This window comes from Larimichthys crocea, chromosome III (genome assembly GCF_000972845.2).
Source record: "Larimichthys crocea isolate SSNF chromosome III, L_crocea_2.0, whole genome shotgun sequence".
NCBI classification, from domain to species: Eukaryota; Metazoa; Chordata; class Actinopteri; family Sciaenidae; genus Larimichthys; species Larimichthys crocea.
The window spans coordinates 7,553,329-7,573,752 of NC_040013.1; the positions used below are offsets into that span (position 1 = coordinate 7,553,329).

At 39.3% G+C, this 20,424-nt stretch overlaps 1 protein-coding gene across 4 annotated transcripts; it reads left to right on the forward strand.

Moving 5' to 3' along the window:
• Nucleotides 1–9,010: 9,010 nt before the first annotated feature.
• On the forward strand, nt 9,011–19,807 carry sepsecs (Sep (O-phosphoserine) tRNA:Sec (selenocysteine) tRNA synthase). 4 transcript variants are annotated; one of them, XR_003462282.1, is made up of 13 exons: nt 9,011–9,197; nt 11,049–11,164; nt 11,245–11,399; nt 11,693–11,811; nt 12,279–12,437; nt 12,593–12,746; nt 12,858–12,960; nt 13,065–13,194; nt 15,011–15,102; nt 16,904–16,997; nt 17,143–17,233; nt 19,179–19,479; nt 19,522–19,807. XR_003462282.1 is itself a non-coding variant. In XM_027277917.1 (13 exons), exons 2-12 carry the CDS (start codon nt 11,051–11,053, stop codon nt 19,423–19,425), a joined length of 1,458 nt encoding a protein of 485 aa, XP_027133718.1. In that variant the 5' UTR covers nt 9,011–9,197; nt 11,049–11,050; the 3' UTR covers nt 19,426–19,458; nt 19,501–19,807. The 4 variants fall into 4 exon arrangements, 3 of the variants coding, with proteins under 3 accessions (XP_027133718.1, XP_027133717.1, XP_019134991.1); XM_027277917.1 differs by having other exon boundaries at nt 19,179–19,458; nt 19,501–19,807; XM_027277916.1 differs by having other exon boundaries at nt 19,179–19,458; nt 19,523–19,807.
• The last annotated feature ends 617 nt before the right edge of the window (nt 19,808–20,424 follow it).

Sequence of the window (20,424 nt, forward strand, 5' to 3'; positions counted from 1 at the left end):
AAAAAGTCCTACGACGCATAAACCCACGCATACGTAAACCCAGTTTGGATGATGTTGAACACCGTCAGTGTACTGAGCCAGGCAGAAATGTGGACACACACCTGGCTTGCAAAATTCTTTGGTAAGCTTTTGTCCTTTTAATTTTCCATATAAAAACAGTCCCTGCAGAATACACCCCATTGTTTAGTCAACCTACAAGCTTCTTGGATTTCTCCATTGTCTGCCGTCCCCTTCGTGGAATTTTGTGAAAATCAGGTCAACATAGTATGAAAAAAAAAAAAACAAGGCGGGAAACGCTTTCTCTAAAATCAGCTGCAATGAAAAAGCTCAAATAGCAATCAGGATTGTAAAATAGAATAAAAATACAGTTTCATCTTTGGTGAAGGGAAGTGATTAGCTTTTGTAGCGCCTGCTCCTGGATGTATGAAAAGTAGTCCTGGAATTGGTCGCCCTCTTGTGATCAAACTCTGACACTACAGTGTGTTTAAAATCAATAATATAGCCAATAATATAGCCCACTTACCTAAAACTGTCGTCATCAAGTTTTAAAAGGTTTCTACTGAACTATATGGCCCTTGGCTTTCCTTAGAATAGCTCCACATAGTGTGTCCAAGTACCTCCCCCAAATTGTCCCCCGTATTTCCTGTTGGTACATGTCAGGCTTTGCCTAGGGCAAACACCTTTTTTTACCACCATTGTCATCGTGCGCAGCACTGACTCTCAAACAAGAAGCTGGGGTGAAACAAAAAAACCCAGATGATTCCTGCTAACTTGACTAATAAATGTCAAAGCTATTTTTATCTATTTCCCAGCTTAATTCACAAAGATATCATCCACGACATGTTTACACATGAGTACCCAGGTTATCAGCAAGAATTTAAGGACTTTCCATACTCCGCTATTATAAATTACTCTATCTCTGATCTTTCCTCAGAAGTGTAATTATTCATTCTTCCAAGTATATTGTGCCTTCCCTGGAAATTGCTCATGCCCCAACTACTGTGAGTCAAGTCATTTCAATTTGAGTGCATAAATATAAATGATCAGGATTCCCCCAGAGAGAAGTTGTTTTATTCACTGTTACTGATAACACTCTTTGGAACACTGTGGGTTTTATGAAGAACTGTTTTTATTTAATTTTTCTGAACAGACCTGAGATTTTATAAGGTGAGTCTAATTAAGTTATTTAAAGAAGAGCTATTTCGCCTGTTGTTTAGCTGGAAGTCACAGTCAGTACGTTGTGTTGAGTGGGCAGTGCACATAGATTCTCTCAGTGGTATGAGGCAGACATAATAATAGTAGGTTTTTTTACAATTTTAAAAGTAGTTTATTATGTGGCAGGATGAGCAGTGTGACATTGGTCGTGATGAGTTTTCCATTTTATAGTTTCCTCTACATTTTGTTTTAGTCATTTTGGTGTTAAGTGGTGAAGAATGAAATATGAGTCTTAGCCTTAAGTGACAGTTAAAACTGTTGTTAGGTTCATGAATTACTTAAACTTCCTATTAAACCCAGTCACATCTAAGATAGAACTAAAACAATAACTTTTAAATAACAGACCCTTGTATAGACAGTTGAGTTTGCAAGGTTATATGTAGTTTAACCAATAGACACATTTTAGTTTAATATTACATCCGTCTTTTTGTATTGTTTGTATAATGTCTGTTAATACCCAGAATATTTTCTTCATATTCTATTTTTTTTAATAGTTTTTTATATGTTGTGAAGGTGTGCCCAACTATATCCACCCACATGCACACACCTCTACGACATTTAACTTCAACAAGGACTACAAGTAAAATAAATGACCTAATTGGATATGCTAAAATATTTTTGATCTGAGATAAATGACAGTGGTGATTTGATACCCACAATATCTAGAAGAGTTTTAGACAAAGCAGTCTAATTTTAGTCCAGTGTTTATTTATATGTATAGTATTATAGTATAACCAGAGCAATTAAATGACCTTCCTGTCAGAATCATTAATACGCCCAGACTGTAAAATGTATTACATTTAGAAAGGCTTATTTATCTTATTCTTATTTATCCTCAACTGTTAATTCCACTTTTACACTTAAAGATATCCCAGATAATTGTTTTATCTACAGCTTTTTTATTTCTCGTCTGCAAAAGAGGTTTCTAGCCACATTAGGATTTACCTGATTAAGTAACATTTAAATTTCTTGTTGTACTCCAAAGAAAACACATAGCCAACTGTAAAGATATTTCTTGCTTGATGTCAGTTTAGGTCTATTCATTAATTTAATTTCATTCATGTTGAAGCAAGCGTGACAGCTAAAGTACAACCGGTTTGTTCTGAGACTTGTTATATGTTTAATATCAGGGTGATATACTAATACTAATAACATTATGCAGCAATATCATACAATAGCTGTTGGGAAGTTACAAAAAGTTCACACAAGCTGATTCACTTCACTGATTCACAAAAAAAAAATCAAGATTCCTTTTAAATCTGTGAGTCAATGTCAGTGTTGGCAGAGTCTGTGGGGATTTTCCCTGTTCCAGCAAACATTTTACGACAGACCACGCCACTTTCTAAGTCATTCACCAGAAGTTAATAAACTCCACATGTTTCAGAGGGCAAGATTACTCGTTCAGCAAGTCAGCTCACTATCGGCCAGACTTTGTTCAGTGACTTCATCTGCTCGCTCTTACAGGGTGTGCTTGCATTTGACTCAGCAAAAGAACGTCTCAGAGGAGGCGACAGGCCAAATCCTGCACACTCACTTGATCCTGTTACAAGCGTGGCAGCAATGAGACTTGTCTGAGACAGATTTTGGCTGCAGTGTGACAGAATAGTTTCAGAAATATCTCAGACGGAGGCGAGTCATCACCAAAAGTGCCCTGTTTTGCTGTTTTTGGGGATTCATGTGGGGAGTTATATTCATGACATGAAAAAAAGGGGCCTCAGTGGATTTGAGACCGTATCATGACTCACAACAGGGTCTGTGCTGATCTGAATTGTAACTTTTGCACATCTGGCTCTGTGATTCAGCTTGGGAATCGTCTGTGAGAGGGTTTTGGTTTGTAACACAATGATGTACAATAATAGCTATACAAGTTGACATGCTTTGATATGTCATTGTGACATGTTTAACTGAACCAGTGGAATAACACCAAATAAGGAGAACGTAAGGCAATCCGTCTTAAAATAAATAATTCTGTAATGACCAGTTACATTAACTCAAATGTAAAAATTACAGCTATAAAGAGTAAACCCAAAATGTAATTAATTCAAATCATTAAAATAATAATAGACATTATTACACATTACATGTGAGTGAGTACTATTCTTCTGAAAGAAGAAATAACATACCTCATCTTATAAGATCAATATTGCTGCTTCAGTCAGACTCAGTTTATGATCGGTTTATGATCCTGAGTCAGCGTGCTAATTTTATTATTCCGCTCTGCCTGTGCTTCTGTTTGAGCATACATCATTTTCAAATGTTGTCGCTAAAGGTCAAATATGTAAGCATAATGTAATAAGATTCATTAGAATTGACACATTCTAATGATACACACAAGTTTACAGAGTATTTGACACACTAAGTCAGACAATAAAGGAAAAAAACCTGAGAACTGTGTTCTCCACTGTAGGAGGGTTAGTTTTTTTAGGACGTCAGTACAAAATGTAGCAGGGTTAGAATCAAAGCCATAACATTTTTAGTCCTTCTTCTTAGGGCAGACATGTTTTTTTTTCTGTTTGGAGATCAATATGTGGCACTCCTATTATTTTGTGATTACTTCATCTGCTTTTCCTGTAAAACAGGCTTGCTCACAAAATCACACATGATCCGCTGCTTGCTATTGACCTTTACGTTAATTTTATTGTATCATTGTTTGTGTTTTGTGCCATTTGGTGTGTGTTACCTTGCTGGGTTGTGTGTTTAGAGCTGGGTTTGTATGTATTTTGCTGTTGAGTTTTGTCTATCTTGTGAATAGGCAGTACAAACTATCTCGGGCTATACTGTAAATACTGCGGTATGAGACATTGGTCCATGATACTTAACATTCACTTAACAATAAACATTAAAAAGTGAAAAAAAAATACAAGTTAACACATTATAAAGTTTATAGGCCTAAAAGTGAAAGTGAAATGGGAAAACAGCAGTTTGCATGTTTACATGTCTGACACTAGCTTACAGTGTGTTTACATCATGTGTTATATTTATTGCTTTAAATGTATTATTGTTTTTTTAGACACATTTGTTTTATTGGACATATTTGTAGTATCTTATTAACACAATTTCATTGTGATTCCTTAATATCTGTTTTCTCTTAAGATAATAAAAACATCTGGCCTAACCTGACATAACCTCCTCATAATGTTCTCTTTAGTGAAATTATTTCCAAAGGCTTTAATGTTAATAATGCACTGTTGTCCATAAAATTACATAACCTCCTCATGATATTTAGCCGTCATTGGTAACTTGATGATTTTTGAACACTCCTGGATTTTAAAGAGCACCGATTTATATTGTTTTTAAAGTGTTACCGTAACCTTACTGAACCCATAGCATACAACCAGCACATTTGAATAATACACACCGATTACAAGCTATGATTTCTATTTACAATTCAGTAACCATGATAAACAAATGCTTACTGTGCGTAATGGAAACGTTAACCCTGTCAGCTCCTGTAATTGTCTTTTTACTTTAACATATTTGTTCTGTGGGAGTTGACAGGTGTGGCCAGTGTCGACACCTTCGGAAGTGAGTCATCACGTTGGGATGGTCATATTGTTTTTTGTTCATCAGCTTAGATCCTTGCACTAAATATATACTTAATATACAGTATGTTAACTCAAGAATGACCTCAGTAGCTGTGAACAACTCTGTCTGGAATTAAGGGAACAAAACAGTCATCAGTGAGCACATCTATCTGTGGAATGAAGAACAGGCCACGTTACATGTTATGTTAGAGGAGGGCAGTGGTGGGTGAAGTATTGACATCCTTTACTTAAGTAAAAGTAAAAGTAGTAACCTATTACATCATATTATGTAACTAAATGTTCATTTAAAATTGTATTTCAGTACAGAAGTACTTACAGAAAAATGTACTGAAAGCATTGTAAGTACACATGATGCAGGAAATCTGTCATATATAAGGGTCTAGGATAGAGGGTAAGATTGTAGAGCCCTCTGAGGCAAATGTATTTTGTGACTTTGGGCTATACAAATAAAATTTTTGATTTTGATTTTTTGATTTTTTGATTTTTTGATTTGATTTGATTTGATAAGTATACAGGGACAATCATATGACAATATGATTGTCCCTGTATAATGATCTTTTTTTGTGAAATAGTTTTACTTCTTTGAAGGTCAAATCATTTAAGTGACACCACTTGAGACAAGTCTCATATACATTGTAGACAAGGAGCCAAGATAAGGATCCTCATGTAGACATAACAAGATTTTAATCTGAAAAGCATTGTGAGTGTAGATAAGTAAAACATTTTCTCTGAAGCAGAAGAAGAAATACTCCAGCAATACTCCGCAACTTTCCACCTCTGCAGGGACACAGATGCTCTTTCTTCTGGCCGGTGACTGTTCACCATCATGAATCAGCTATGTGAAACAGCTGTAATTCAATGTTACTCCTCCATATGAGAAAAAAGAAAATGTGTAAATGGTCTGCTATGCGTGAGTGACACTCATAGCATCAGCATCTACACACATGTATATGAAAGGGCTAATAAGTGAGGGTCATAAAGTGTTTTGTCATTAAAATTATATTTCCTGTCCTGAATGGACACCACTTTCTGGTCTAGACAGATTTTGAATCATTCTGTGTGATTCATTAATGAACACGAATCCTGCTGTCATGGTTTATTTGTGCTGATCAGCAAGTTCCTGGGAAATTTGGGATGGGACCATTTTGGTTTTATGGACACCACATTTAGTCATTTAGCAGTATTTCTGTATCTGTAGAAATAAAAGACAAGAACATGGCTGATTTTAGACACCTAGAAAGATTTATTTTATTATATTTCAGAGATCTATCTAGCTATCTGATTCACCTTGTGACCATATGCAAACCTTGTTGGACAACTCACACTTTTCGAAAGTGAATTTTACTGAGGGGTTACTTCATCAGACCTGACACGTTCCTGAATCAGGCCAATGGGATTCCTCGTCAGCGCCCAAAGGTGCAGGAAGGCACTCCAGATCAGCAGGCCAAGCCCCCTAAACACACCTACTTCTGTTGTAAACTGCGACAGTCATACACTGAAAGTGGGCGGCGGAAGGCAGACTTATCTCTTCCCCTCTCAACCTACTTTTGACTCTGCTGACGCCTGATGCCAACACACATGGATCTAGGACAACGACCGAGGGAGAGCTGGATAAGGGGGTTCTTGTTTCACACACCTTAAACAGGTGGGTGCGAGGATGGACCTACAGTTGAACGGCAGGCCTGCTGTTATTTCATTGAATTTCATCCACTGAAATGTGTTTGGTTTTTTGGTAGGTACTCTTGCATTTTGGCCGTCCGATAATGGAACCCGCACATTCCTGCGTTTTTACGCTTCTTTTTTCGCCTGATTGAAGCTTTCATAAGGTGTTTCCTGCTCCTCATCGGATTGTTTTCATATTGGCAATCGTGGGACTCTTAAGTAATATTAGTATTTTAAAATCTCACTGTGTGTAATTCTTAAGTTTAAGATGGAGTCATCTTAATCTTAATTACGCACAAACCTGTTGGACTCTGGCTGAGTTTAACTCGTCGTTTCAGTCACTCCACGTTTTCTCACTTCTAATATTTCTTAAATATAATCAGCAGTATATTGTTTTTTCATCCTAGCACCACTGGATGAAGATGAAACCTTGAACTTGAAGAATGGACTGCACCACCCAAACTCTCTTTGATCATGGGTCCAGGAAGGAAGGCAAGATGTTGGCATAGCTGTTGAGTTGAATGCCCTGCTATGCCATCAAATTGCCATCTTTCTCTCCCCTTTGCAGCAAATCCTCCATGGACGTAACTCTACCTGTCTCCAAACCTGATAGAAGACTGGTCTAGTGTTTTTTGCAGTGTTTTGGGTTAAATGTTTGCCTAAATGTAGATGTGAATCCTACACATATATGTATATGTCAAGTTGATCTTAATATTTTTATCATTTTAAAATAATCTGTCTGTCTACAATTCAGTTAGACTAATTACTTAAAAAGATTTTAAAGAAAGTAAGCAGCCCACACACTGTGTGTGTGATTGTGCCTTTTTTATGTTTTGTCATACGGTTTGGCACTAATTGAATTTACAGAATTGTGTATTGAATTTCAGTGACGGTGTCATACTGCTGTAATTTTTAAGACTACCTAGTTTAAGCATTTTTGAAGTTTTTGTTTTACCTGTGCACACCTTTTATTTCTGACGCAGTGCAAAACAGAGACCGTAACACTTAACCCAGCCCTCTTTTGCACACATGTGACATACAGTGATGTATCAGTAATGTTACTGATAATATCAGCCATATAGGCCATAAGTTTATTTGACTTTCACACATAATCATGTGCTGCCATATGGATAATGATAACAAAAAAGGCAAAATAACAACTGGCTGTAATTGTTTTTTTTCCAGATGGAGAAGAACATGTTTAACATACTCCACGGCTTACTCCTTATCCAGTGGTGAAAAGTATTATTTATTATTTATTAAGTACGTTTACTTAAGGACAATTTTGAGGCTTATTTAGGCATCTTTGTACTCTTTTACATTTCAGAGATGGATGTTGTACTTTCACATTGACAGTCTGAGTTATTTTCAGTTTCAGTTCTTGTTTGAGAAGTTTGAAACGTATTATATATTTATAAAATAGTCAGCTGAGATAGGCTCCAACCCCCACACGACCCTAGTGAGGATAAGCGGTTACAGAAAATGGATGGATGGATTCACTCTTATAGATTCATGTACTCAGCAGTATTATCTTGCACACATACTATTTGTAATATTAAACCGGTTATATTAACAAAATAATGTAACACTCTAAAAGAGGTCAGTCTACATAATGTTCTCTTTAGTTTTAATCATTCAAGAATGTTTTGGTGATGGTACTTATGTACTTTTTCACTGGTGAAATATTGAATGCAGGACTTTTACATGTAAAATTGAAAGTTTTTTTCTACTTTAAGTTAAATAAATTTTCATCAATGCCCTGCACCTTTACTAACCCTGCATGTAATGTAGCCATGCTATTGATCACCTAATATTTAAAATAATTTTAATAAATTTGATTCCAGAGCTGAAATCAATGGCCTGCTTTGTGAAATCATTTCTAAAGGCTTTAATACTAATAATACACTGTTGTCCATAAAGTTGGAATACAATTTTTTTTTTACCTCTTCTCATTAAATGATTGTGACAATGTGATTTATTCATGATAGATAAAGTGTATGTTCTCAAAACTTTAGTGATCAATCTCTTCCAAATGTATCACAGTTCAAATGAAACCACAATCAACCTGGTGTGTATAAATAGGAATAAAAAGAGGAATGTGTTTGAAAACAAAATTATTCCAACTTTATGGGCAACAGTGTATGTATAGGTATGTGGATCCCCAATTAAATACCACTGTGTGATTGTTTATCAATTCTAGCATCCAAATTATAATCTAATATAATCACTTTTTTTTTTTTTAAATAAAGTATTTCTGATTCTGATTCTGATAATTAATTTGTGGACATTTTTTTTCCTACCAAAACCACAGTGATATAAAGTAAATATATGATTTATTAATTTATTCACTCATTCAGTCATTACTATCATTGGCTTCTTTTGAAAAGTATTAAATTAAACATTAAATACATCTTGTTAACAATTTTAAATAAAAAGCTCAGTTCAGATTTATTTATCTATTTGTTGCAGCAATACAATGACCTTCATTAATAATCATAATATATGTAATTTTAATTAAGTTTTCATATTCACGTAATTAAGTTTTTAATAAACTGACCCGAGTCAGTGTTGGTCACATGATCAGCTCTCCTCGGTCACATGATCTCGTGACGTAACAGTGTCCGCTTGCTCCTTGCTCCTCTCCTTCCACGCTGCCTCCTCCGCCTCGTCCTCCTCCTCCTCCTCCTCCTCCTGCTGCTGTTTGTCTGTGTTCATTGTTTTTTTTTTTCCTGGTCCAGTTTGGAGGCGGTTTGAGAAACACAGGAGAGCCGTGAGGTGAGAAGATGCGGCAGCTTTACCTGGAAGATTAGCTTCGCTTAGCACAGCTGCTAAACGTAAACAACGCGGAGCTAACCAGCTAATTCATGAAAGCAGCGTCTGATTTCTATTTAATCTGTGAGAGAAGTTATGACAGCAGACAGAAGTCTGACTTATGTGTGAGTTTATTATCCAGGGCCTCACTGAGATAGCAGCACACTGACTGTAAATGAATGCACCGTGTGAACACGTGTTGCCATGACAGCATTATTTTCATTTGGCTGTGTCATGACAGACACGTCTGTTCATTAAAGGGACAGTTCAGTCAAAGTCCTTCAGCACATTTCAGAATCAGAAATACTTTATTAATTATGTTTGATAACAAGAAAAACATTTGAAAACTATAGAGGTTGGATAGTAAAACCCCAAGAAAAAAACTATACTATAAACTGTACTATACAGCTATAAGATATCCATTTTAACACTATATAAATAACAGTTAAATAAAACCAGTAACAGTAAAATAAAAGCCAAGTAACAGTGAACTATGCAATATGTAAATCAAAAAACCTTATAAAGAATTTAGTCTTTGAGAGAAAGTGCAGTATGCATGCGTGGAAGATTGCACTTATGTGTTGCACAAGCAAGTTCGATAGCTAGTCTGTTATTTTGAGGGAGGAGTTGTAGTTGTGTCTCATCGAGCAGAGGAGACACCTTTTCCATCGTGACCAGTAAACCGATCTTTATGTTTGATGATCAGGTTCTTCTTTATGATGAAAATCAAATGACCTGGTCAGCGTGGTCTTTGTGACGTTTAAACCACAATGAGCATGTTCTGATTCACTAAAAATCTGTTCCAGCTTCGTTCTGTATGAGTGAGAAGAAGAAGAAGAACGTGACGAATACTGGATTTTTTTTTCAGTCTGATGATCCCAACATTAAAAATCGATATATATATATATATATATATATATATATATATATATATCATATAATATACTACCCCACTATATATACTTAAGATTATTTTTTTTGGCCCTTTATGCCTTTATTGATAGTACAGCTGAAGATAGACAGGAAGCAGGGGGCAGAGAGAGGGGGAGTGACACGCAGTAAATCAGCCGTCCGATGTGGGATTCGAACCGGGGCCAGCTGCAGCAAGGACTATAGCCTCCACACACGGGGCGGCCGCTTAACCCACTATGCTACTGACCGCCCCAAAACTGGATATTTTTAAAGTTTAAAAAAATGTAATAACACTGGGGAACACAATTTTTGTTGAGTTAGGTCTGACAGCTGTTTTTAACTAATTTTTGGGTGCGGAATCCAAAACTGATCTCAGTTTTTCTCTATCACGTCAAATTTTTCAACTATAGGATCCCCGTTTTCTTAAAATAATATGAAAAATACTGTACTTAAAAGATATGTGCTTGTTTTCACTAAACTAAAGTAACAGTGTGCAATGATGTTTTTGCTCTCGCCAAACCATGGGGATACTAAATGCTAACCTCTGCATTGCACACTTTGTGAGTGGCCCATGGCTTTTCTGAGTTTTACTTTAAAATGATGCAAAATATGCTTGTTTGACAAATGCACTGATGTTTGCTTTCCTCTGACCTGGAATGGTGAAACTACCACAAATATAGCAAAAGGAGTCAGCTTTGTTTAGGCATTTACCACGAGAAGTAGTTCCCCAGTGTATAACAAAATAAACTCGCTGGTGCTCTCTGGTGAGGGTTGGGGTTGATTTCTTGGCCATCATATATGCCAAAGTTAAAATCAGGCAATACTGGGAACAGACATAAACTAATCGTTACACTACATTTGTTGTAGCCTACTTACTTCCTACACACTGTGTTTGTTTGACAGACATGAACAGTGAAAACTTCAGCCTGAGTGAGAAGATAGTGTCACCCGCCTACGTTCGTCAGGGGAGCCAGGCGCGCCGAAGCCATGAGCAGCTCATCAGACACTTACTGGAGCAGGTAAAGTAAGGACGGCTGCCTTCGTGTTACCTCCGGGTCACTGCCGAGCCATCCGCTTCTCACGTTGTGTATGTTTGCAGGGTAAGTGTCCGGAGGAGGGATGGAGTGAGAGCACCATAGAGCTCTTCTTGAATGAGCTGGCTGTGATGGACAGCAATAATTTCCTCAGCAACTGCGGTGTGGGAGAGAGGGAAGGCCGGGTGGCATCCAGCCTTGTGGCGAGACGACATTACAGGTTCAAGTTTGATATTGATGTTCTAGAGTTAAAAGGATTTACCATTGATATACATCAGCTGCTTTTTTAACATGAGTTGGTTATTAAAGGTTATTAAATAATTGTAACTAGACTACCTATCTGACAGTGACCAAAACAAACAAACTCGGTCCTCCCATTGTTTTTTCATCCAACTTTAAGAATGAATGAACTATGATAAAGTTAAATCTCCAGTTAAATCTACAGATCTTCATTAGTGACAAGTGTAAATATCAGATTTAGTTCCTGTTGTGACATTTAGCTGCTTTCTGTAGGTTGATCCATGGCATAGGTCGGTCAGGTGACATCGCTGCTGTTCAGCCCAAAGCGGCAGGATCCAGTCTGCTTAACAAGCTGACCAATTCAGTTGTGCTGGACATTTTAAAGCTCTCAGGTATGTATATGTTATCATTCAAACGCTTAGCAGATTCACAAAATTTGTGCAAAATAATGTTCGAGTTTTTTTTTTTTCAATGACTGATCAGTTGAAATAGAGTCTGCACTTTCATTAGAAGAAAATAGAAAGGGCTACTCCAGTGATTTAGTATTGCTCTTCCATAAAGTTGGGGGACTCCCGCCAAAAAAGGATTGTCAAAACAGATGTATATGTATGGGTGAGGCTCCAAAATGGCAAGATCCTACATTTCCCATAATGCAACTCTAAATAGCGTCTTTCATTAGACCCTCCGTGGTGCCTAAATGCTTACTTCTTTCGAATACCAGCCTCCAGTTTGTCATGTGGGCTTTGTGTTTATAATTTTTATGTCTTCACTCCAAGCTGTGATAGCTCTTTTCACTTACAGGTGTAAATGGAGAAAGGAAAAAAAAATCTATGCCTGCCTTGTCTCTTCTGGAAAACAGGTGTCCAGAAGGTGGCGAGCTGCTTTGTTGTTCCCATGGCGACAGGGATGAGCTTGACACTGTGCTTCCTGACCCTCCGTCATCGGCGACCCAAGGCTCGCTACATCATTTGGCCTCGTATCGACCAGAAGTCCTGTTTCAAAGCCATGATCACAGCAGGTGATGATCACATCAGCGTCCGACGTCCTGTCACCCCCACATCCTGCTCACAGACCAGACCGGTGTTAGAAATAGTTTTTCACACTGTAAAATCTGTCGAGAATTTGTTGAATAGGAATCGCTGTCTCATGCTCATGTCTTGACCGTTTTATCAGGCTTTGAACCGGTGGTGGTGGAGAATGTTCTTGAGGGCGACGAGTTGCGGACAGATTTGGAAGCAGTTGAGCGTAAGATCGAGGAGCTCGGAGCTGAAAACATCCTGTGTGTTCATTCAACAACATCCTGCTTCGCCCCACGGGTCCCTGACAGGTAGAAATGTTTTTATTTACCCCCTTAGACTCTTTTAGATGTCACGGTAGCTAAAGAGCAGTAAGGATTACATGTTCATCATTGATTATTATGAATGCTCTTATCTTGTAGGCTTGAGGAGCTGGCCACTGTGTGCGCTAAACATAACCTTCCCCACATAGTTAACAACGCGTACGGAGTACAGTCGTCCAAATGCATGCACCTTATACAACAGGTATGTACCACTCATCCCCGGCCCGTGCGTCATTTGACCCGTAGTTCACATCTGAACACGGATATTGCGATTGCTCACATTTTTGTCCTGCTGTCTCACATCAGGGTGCTCGTGTAGGAAGAATCGATGCCTTCGTACAGAGCTTGGACAAGAACTTTATGGTTCCAGTAGGTGGCGCCATAATCGCAGGTTTTGATGAGTCCTTCATACAGGAGATCAGCAAGATGTACCCGGGTGAGTGTTAATAAAACTATGGCTGAGCTATGTGAAGTGAAATCGTGGATGTAATTGACAATATACCAGACGTGTGGATGTGTCATTATTTGTATGCATTTTCATACAGATTGTATGTTTATGTGTTTCCTGTTGGATGAGATTAAATGCGTACTGGGTTAATTTTCTGAATAATTTTCTCTTTATTGGAGGTTTAAGTGGCAGAGGCCTCTCCAGACATTCAGCAAAGAGAACATCGTCACAGAATAGATTAAATGTGTGTGATTTGGTTCAAGTGATAGTTCATAGACACAGTCGTTTTGGGGAATATTACAATTTGATCCCACTTTTCCACAGTCAAAAACCACTAAGTGCCTTAGACAGACCTTTTATTGTAGTCTGACATCATGTCATATGGCAATAGTACGATATCTTGACTCAATTGTCGGGTGCCTATGGGATCAAATAACATATTCGTGATCTCACAGGCATCCAGGAATTGAGTGAAACTAAACTGAGCCAGGGCAGGGCAAGCTTTGTCTAAGGGGGGGTCCCACAGTCTCACACTTTGAAAAACCCTGCTCTACATAATCCTATTATTAAAATATGATAATTAATACATAATTAATGTACATTAATGACACACTGCTAGTTTCTTTTCAGTTTGTCTTAGTACAGTTAAAGAAGCCCTTTAATATAACAAAGAGGCCATCACTAGAGATCGAGTGTCAAGAGAATATAACAAAGAGGCCATCACTAGAGATCGAGTGTCAAGAGTGTCGATACTTGAAAGATGTTATTTTACTGAGGAATATTTTCATGTTCTTTCTTCCATTTTCTAAAATGCATCAGTGCTCATTATTGTCCTAACACAAAGCATCTGTACAAGAGTTATGGTCTAAAATAAGGAATATTATGATTTAAGAGAACAGTGTGTTCAAGGATTTCATGGCATCCAGTGGTGTAGTTTCTAAATGCAACCCACACGTTTTATCCTCTCCTTCCTGGCTTAAAGGAGAAACTACTGTGGCCGAACAATGTGTGAAAAAACGTAGAAGGCCCCACCTGGAGCCAGTGTTTCAACTTGTCCCTTCTGGGCTACTGTAGAAACATGATGTTCAACATGGCAGACTGTGTGTAAAATGATCCATGGCGTCTGTAACTGTACAAGTAAAAGGCTCATTCTAAGCTAACAAAACCATAACGATTCTGTTCAGGTGATGAAATGCAGACATACTGTAGTTGTGCATGCCATATTCCGTAAATGGAGCTCTCTAAATCTAGATCTAAAGGCCAAACACATCCCAAACCAACCATCTCTCTTTGTTTGTTTGCTCTCAGCACCTTGCCCGTTATATTATTTGCACTTTTTTCCGCAACCGATTTGGTACGCTTGAGTATTGACAGCTTCATCCAAATGAAGGAACAAGGGTGGCTCAGTGATATGATTTTCAGCAACAATGGAGCTCAGCAGCACAAAGGAATGAGCTATATTAGGCCCTATCGATGATGATCATAAAAAAAAACTAGACTATCCTCAGGCTTGAGCTAACAGTCTTTGTGACTGACTGTTTGAGTCAGTATTGAGATCCAATACCCAGCGCTAGCTCATCCACGGCTATACAGTTTCAGTTTTTTTTTTTTTTTTTTTTTTGGCAGGTCAGTTCCGAGCAGGATTCATACAAACAGTTAGATAGAAAACTGATACCCGGTCTGCCATAGACATGCATGAGATGCTTCACCTTCACAGCCACTCTTGAGTATTTATACTTTTATAATTAGATTCGCGCCCAGCAGACTGCTTAACAAAGTCACTCGTTTGGCCTCGTCTGACCAGGTCGAGCATCGGCTTCGCCTTCCCTTGACGTCCTCATTACCCTTCTCACCCTGGGAGCCAGCGGCTACAAGAAACTCCTGTCAGAAAGGAAGGTGAGAGCACATTACCTTTTATAAGGCAGAATATAAAAAAAAAACACTGCGGCAGTGTCGGTCTGAATGTGTTTCTGTGCGTGCTGTTCCTTTCCCCTGAAGACACAAAAAAACAAACAAAACACTTACATAAGTTGTATTGAATTGCAGCAGATCACGTTATGACTGCGTGTGTGTGTGTGTGTGTAGCTCTGTGCTTACCTGCATTCTGACTGAGGGATGAGATTTGAGCGAGCAATGAGCTTTGTAGGAGGATAAAATTGATCCAGAAGTTTGAGGAACCATCCCCATGGCGGCTCGCTGCTTTTAAAGCAGAGTTGCTCACAATGCAGCACCCCTCTCTCTCTCTCCCTCTCTCTTTAAACGGTAAGGCACTGCAGCATTCTCCCACCTCAGAACTGCTGCTCGGTAAATACACTGGACTGTTTTGAGGAAGCTTCCGAAATAAGCGGCTCTTATTTTTAGTCTTCCAAAGGCAAGGAAGGATAATCAAATCTAAATGTTCTGCCCTGTTAGTGAAAACAAACCTCCAAAACGACACCCCTACTGGATGACAGACAATACCCAAAATGCATTAGCGTAAAACTGACTCCAGAGCAGAAATGTACATCTAGGAAATACCTCTGGCCCTCTCGCGTGACCCGAGGCCATCAAGGCTTATTGATTTCTCCTGGTCCACACTATGCATAATTAATGTACAGGACCGGTTTTCCGTATTGTGTGCAGAACTGAGTGATTTCCTCACAACCCTCCGGGGGTCAAACGCTTTAAATAATTCAGACATTTCATCTGTTGAGATTCACTTAAGAGCCTCATGCAACCATTTTAGAAAATATCTACATATTGAAAAAGAACCAGCAGATGTTTTTTTTCTTTTTTTGTTTGTAAGGATTGGGTTTAGTCATCACACACACACACTTATTGTCTTCAGAGACGTTGCCATGCACTCTGTCCACCGCTTGCACCCCCTCCTCTCCAGGGCTGATAACGTCGCCCATTGTTCTTAGAGAACAAGGGACACTTAGAGACACTTGACATCATCGAAAGGCTGTTTGTCTTTGACTCATGACAGAGAAAATATTTTCCTTCTTGATGCTTTCAAATTAGGAAAGTATGAGTCAGCAGAGCACGCTGACACAAACACACACACACACACACACACACACTGTTGCAGAGAGCTGATCCTTTAATGTGTGATGCTTCACTGGGGAATCTGGCGCCAGTAGCCAGCAACAGAAAGAAAAAAAAAAACGCACTCTGCGATTTCTTGTTGTGCAGCTTCTCCACCTGGCTCGGGGCTCTTTAACATCTGTGTCCAGAACTCCCATCGCCCCCGTCTAGGACACGCTGCTATGAGACTCTCGACTCAAACACCCTTTGTCAGCACTTTTTTAAAACATGTGTATGTTGAAAATCTCAGGCCGAAAGCGTGTTTCCACATCTCCTTGCCTCTCTAATTGATCCCAGAGGTGGATGTGTGACGTGAGTGAAGATTCCTCGCCAGAGACGGAGAGAGAGGAAGTGGATACATTGCTTGTGCTGACACTTGGAAGGGAAACTCACACAGTCAGGCAGGGGGGGGGAAGGGAGAGAGGTTAGGACATGGACGGCCTGTTTTTGAATATATTTGCTTGATTAGCAATAAAAACCAAGGCTGCTGCTGCTACTGCTAAAATAAGGCTGTGACAGAGTGTGAAAGGAGCATTGTGTTACTATTTATAGTTCTTTCGTATGGCCCCTGTCCCCCACCCCCCCAGTTCTGTCTCTCCATGCCTTTTCTCTGTGTGTGCATGTCCTGCAGGAGATTTATTCGTTCCTGGCTCAGGAGCTGAAGACTCTGGCCTCTGCACACGGGGAGAGATTGCTCCACACCCCACATAACCCCATTTCACTGGGTAAGCTCATTGTACTGCTACAGAACCATTTTGTCCATGTGTCTTGTTTATTTTAGGGCTGCTACAGTTATGACCCCATATCTGTATGGAAGTTTTAATCATCACTGTGTGTGTGTGTGTGTGGTGTGGCCCCTCTCTCCTCCAGCCATGTCTCTGGATGGTCTCCAGGCCAAGAGCAACAAGGCAGTGACTCACCTCGGCTCCATGTTGTTCACCCGGCAAGTGTCAGGAGCCAGGTATGAAAACTTTCAAAGGGCGTGACCGCAAACTGGCCTTGAAATGGAAACACGGGGAGAGAAAGGAAAACAAACGAGGGTGTGTGTTGACGTGTCAAAAAAAGTCCGATTTTTGGGTTTGTCCACGTCCTCGAACATGAGAGGACGAGCTGCGTGTTGCCAAACAAAAAACGGCCAGGAGAACTTTGCAATCAGTCAGATGGATCTGCCAAAGCTACTTTAGATGATTAGACTGGCCATCCTATCAGGGGCTGTCATCCTAATTTAACAGGATGTTTACGTCTCCATCCACAGAACAATGTGCAGAACCAACTGTGGATGAAGTAGTAAGTCCCCCTTTATTATAGTCCCAGTCTAAGTCGAGCGGTCTTTTATTTTGAAACGCTTTTTTTATTTCGAAATGACCGTATTAAATAAAACAGAAATAACTAATTACTTCTTGTGCGGCCCGGTACTGATTGATCCACGGACCGGTACCAGTCCGCGGCCCGGGGGTTGGGGACCACTGGCCTAGGTGTTGAGGGCGGGGACAGTCATCATTGAAAAAACTAAAACGTGCTTTCGGCCTCCGAATGCAATATGCAGCGTCCACGCATAGGCTTATCTAACATGAAAAATTAACCCATTTTTTATTTACATCTCTCTCTCTTTTTTTTTTTTTTTTTGGAAATTTTTTTTTTTTTTAAATTTCCCCCCAATGTCACGACCCGGTTCGGAATGTCTCGCGGACCGGTACCGGGTCGCGACCCGGTGGTTGGGGACCGCTGCACTACAGGGACAATGTGTGAGGCAACTTTAACAACTATGTTCTCACGCTTCATCGTTGCCTTCTGCCTCTTTCACTCGTAGCTGCCATAATAGAGAATTTTGAATTCGGGGGGCGCTGCTTCTGTTTTTCCATTCTTCACTTCAGTAGTTTTTCCAATCGTGGAAGCCCATCTAAATATTTTAAACATACCAAATGATTGATTACATTGTGTCAGTCTGTCATGTTTCCATCCTTCCTTTCTTTATTTCTTGTGTGCTCCTCCTTGAATGAGTTGCATTGATTTTTTTTATTGTTTATGGTCCACCGACACATTAGTCTTTATAATTTATAGCTGTATATATATGATACATGTTTAATCAATCAAGTGTTTTCAGTGCTAACTATGAATAGTGTGCGAGGGAGCTGCCTTTTTTTTCACCTCAACAATGAGCTATTCTCACTAATCGGTGAAACCGATTCAGAGATCTCCATCTTATAACAATGGCCTCTTATACACACAGTCCTAATAGCTAGCCAGTAATTGATTTCACATTAAAGTGAGTCTAAGCTGTGCTGACAGTGGTGAAACCTGGCCACATTTCAGGGGAATGCATGTTTGACAAACCAGCTACAGCTCAAAGTGACTCTGGCATCTGTCAGTTTGAGTGTGTGACCATGTGCATGTGTGTTCCAACAGGTGCCAGCCTGGATGGGTTAAATGCGGAGAAGTCATTTCACGTTCAACGTGATAAATAAAGTTTCTTAAAACAATGTTTCTTAAAAATTAAAAAATTCAGGTGTACTTAAACGTTGACAATATGTCAGTATCAATTTCAGCCTGATTTCACTGGAAAACATCTGTTGTTGCAGATTTAACTCTACAAATGTAAAACTGAAATATTAAACGCAGTTTTTATTCTAAAATAAATTATAGTATAACATTTACAGTAGGATTTTCTTTGTTAACTGTCGGTTACAGAGGCACGGAGTTGTGTGGTTTCTATTTAACACAAAAGAATGAAACATTGCTAATCAGAAGAGTTTTATAATGTTACACTGAATAAATAATGCAATTATTTCTCTATATATTTAAAAGTAAAATGATTTATTTTAACTAATAGCTATTTGTTTGTTTCCCAGCATGTTAAATGATCATCACTGCTCTACATTATCCTTGTTTTTCCACCCATGTTCCAGGGTCATACCGCTGGGAAAGGAGCAGACCGTAAGCGGACACACGTTCCGCGGCTTTATGTCGCACTCGGAGGCATACCCATGCCCTTACCTCAACGCTGCCTCAGCCGTGGGCATCACGCGCGAAGACGTGACACTGTGCATCAAAAGGCTCGACAAGTGCCTGAAGACCCTGAAGAAGGAGGGAAACGCGGCGAAAAGTAGTTCCCCGGTACCTCCGCCATGCCAGGAGGACACTGGTGAAGAGTGACTGAGCAGAAATAAGAACATTTTAATGGGCTAAGTGTGTGTGTGTGTGTGTGTGTGTGTGTGTGTGTGTGTGTGTGTGTGTGTGTGTGTGTGTGTGTGTGTGTGTGTGTGTGTGTGCTGATGGATCATCTAGACAATGTCTTGAACTCTGCAGCAACAGGTAACGATGAAACCCTGCGTTCATCATCAACAGAAATGACACAAGCTTGTGAATGTGTGCTAATTATCAGATATTGTAAGGACACAAGCTGTATACAAATGCTTCTCTGCAGCATGTGATCTAAAATTAGACCAAAGCCTCTGTCTAGACTATTGCATTGTTGTCTGTATATAATGAAAATGGATTTTGGACTCCAAATAGATTATGGATCTACATTTTATAACCACCTTTATGTACTGTGTGTCATTTTTCTCCTCAGTGCTATTATTGGGTGAAATATTCTATAAATTGTCGAGTCTTTAGGTTTGAAAGCAGTGCTAGAATTCTGTTCTGGGAATACATAAAGACTCCTGATATATGAAGCGATTATAGCTTTATAACGTTATATGTTGTGCCATGTCTTCTGCACTGTTGTGTTGTAATGTGATACAAATGCTGCTGAGCCATTAACTCCACAACGTTTTCCATCGACTTGGAGGCCGTGAAACGGATCGTAAGGAACAGATAATCAGTGGAGTAGATGCATAGATCACTCCTGTGTTTAGGGAAGGAAGTGTTCATTGTTAAGAGAGATGTAGTAACAGTATTTTACCGTCACACGTCGTCGAATTTAGATTTCAGTCAGAGCTTCACCTGGGGATTTGGTCTTTAACCACACAAGTCTCCTCTGTGTTTCCGCATTTCAGAGGTTTTCTTAAGTCTTTTGTCTTATTCCCTCAGCTCTCCAATCATTAGGAAGCAGAGCTGGTAGTGCCCTGAGGCACAAAAATAGACTCCTACACTGACTGATGACTAATCTATATTTCGATACTGCACTGTCCAAGTTCTTCCTGTGCCCTC

Excerpts from the sequence above, each read along its gene's own strand:
- sepsecs (XM_027277917.1), top strand. The coding sequence starts at position 11,051 with ATGAACAGTGAAAACTTCAGCCTGAGTGAGAAGATAGTGTCACCCGCC. Across the intron at positions 12,747-12,857 it reads GCCCCACGGGTCCCTGACAG|GCTTGAGGAGCTGGCCACTG; the intron begins GTAGAAATGTTT and ends CTTATCTTGTAG. Across the intron at positions 12,961-13,064 it reads GCATGCACCTTATACAACAG|GGTGCTCGTGTAGGAAGAAT; the intron begins GTATGTACCACT and ends GTCTCACATCAG.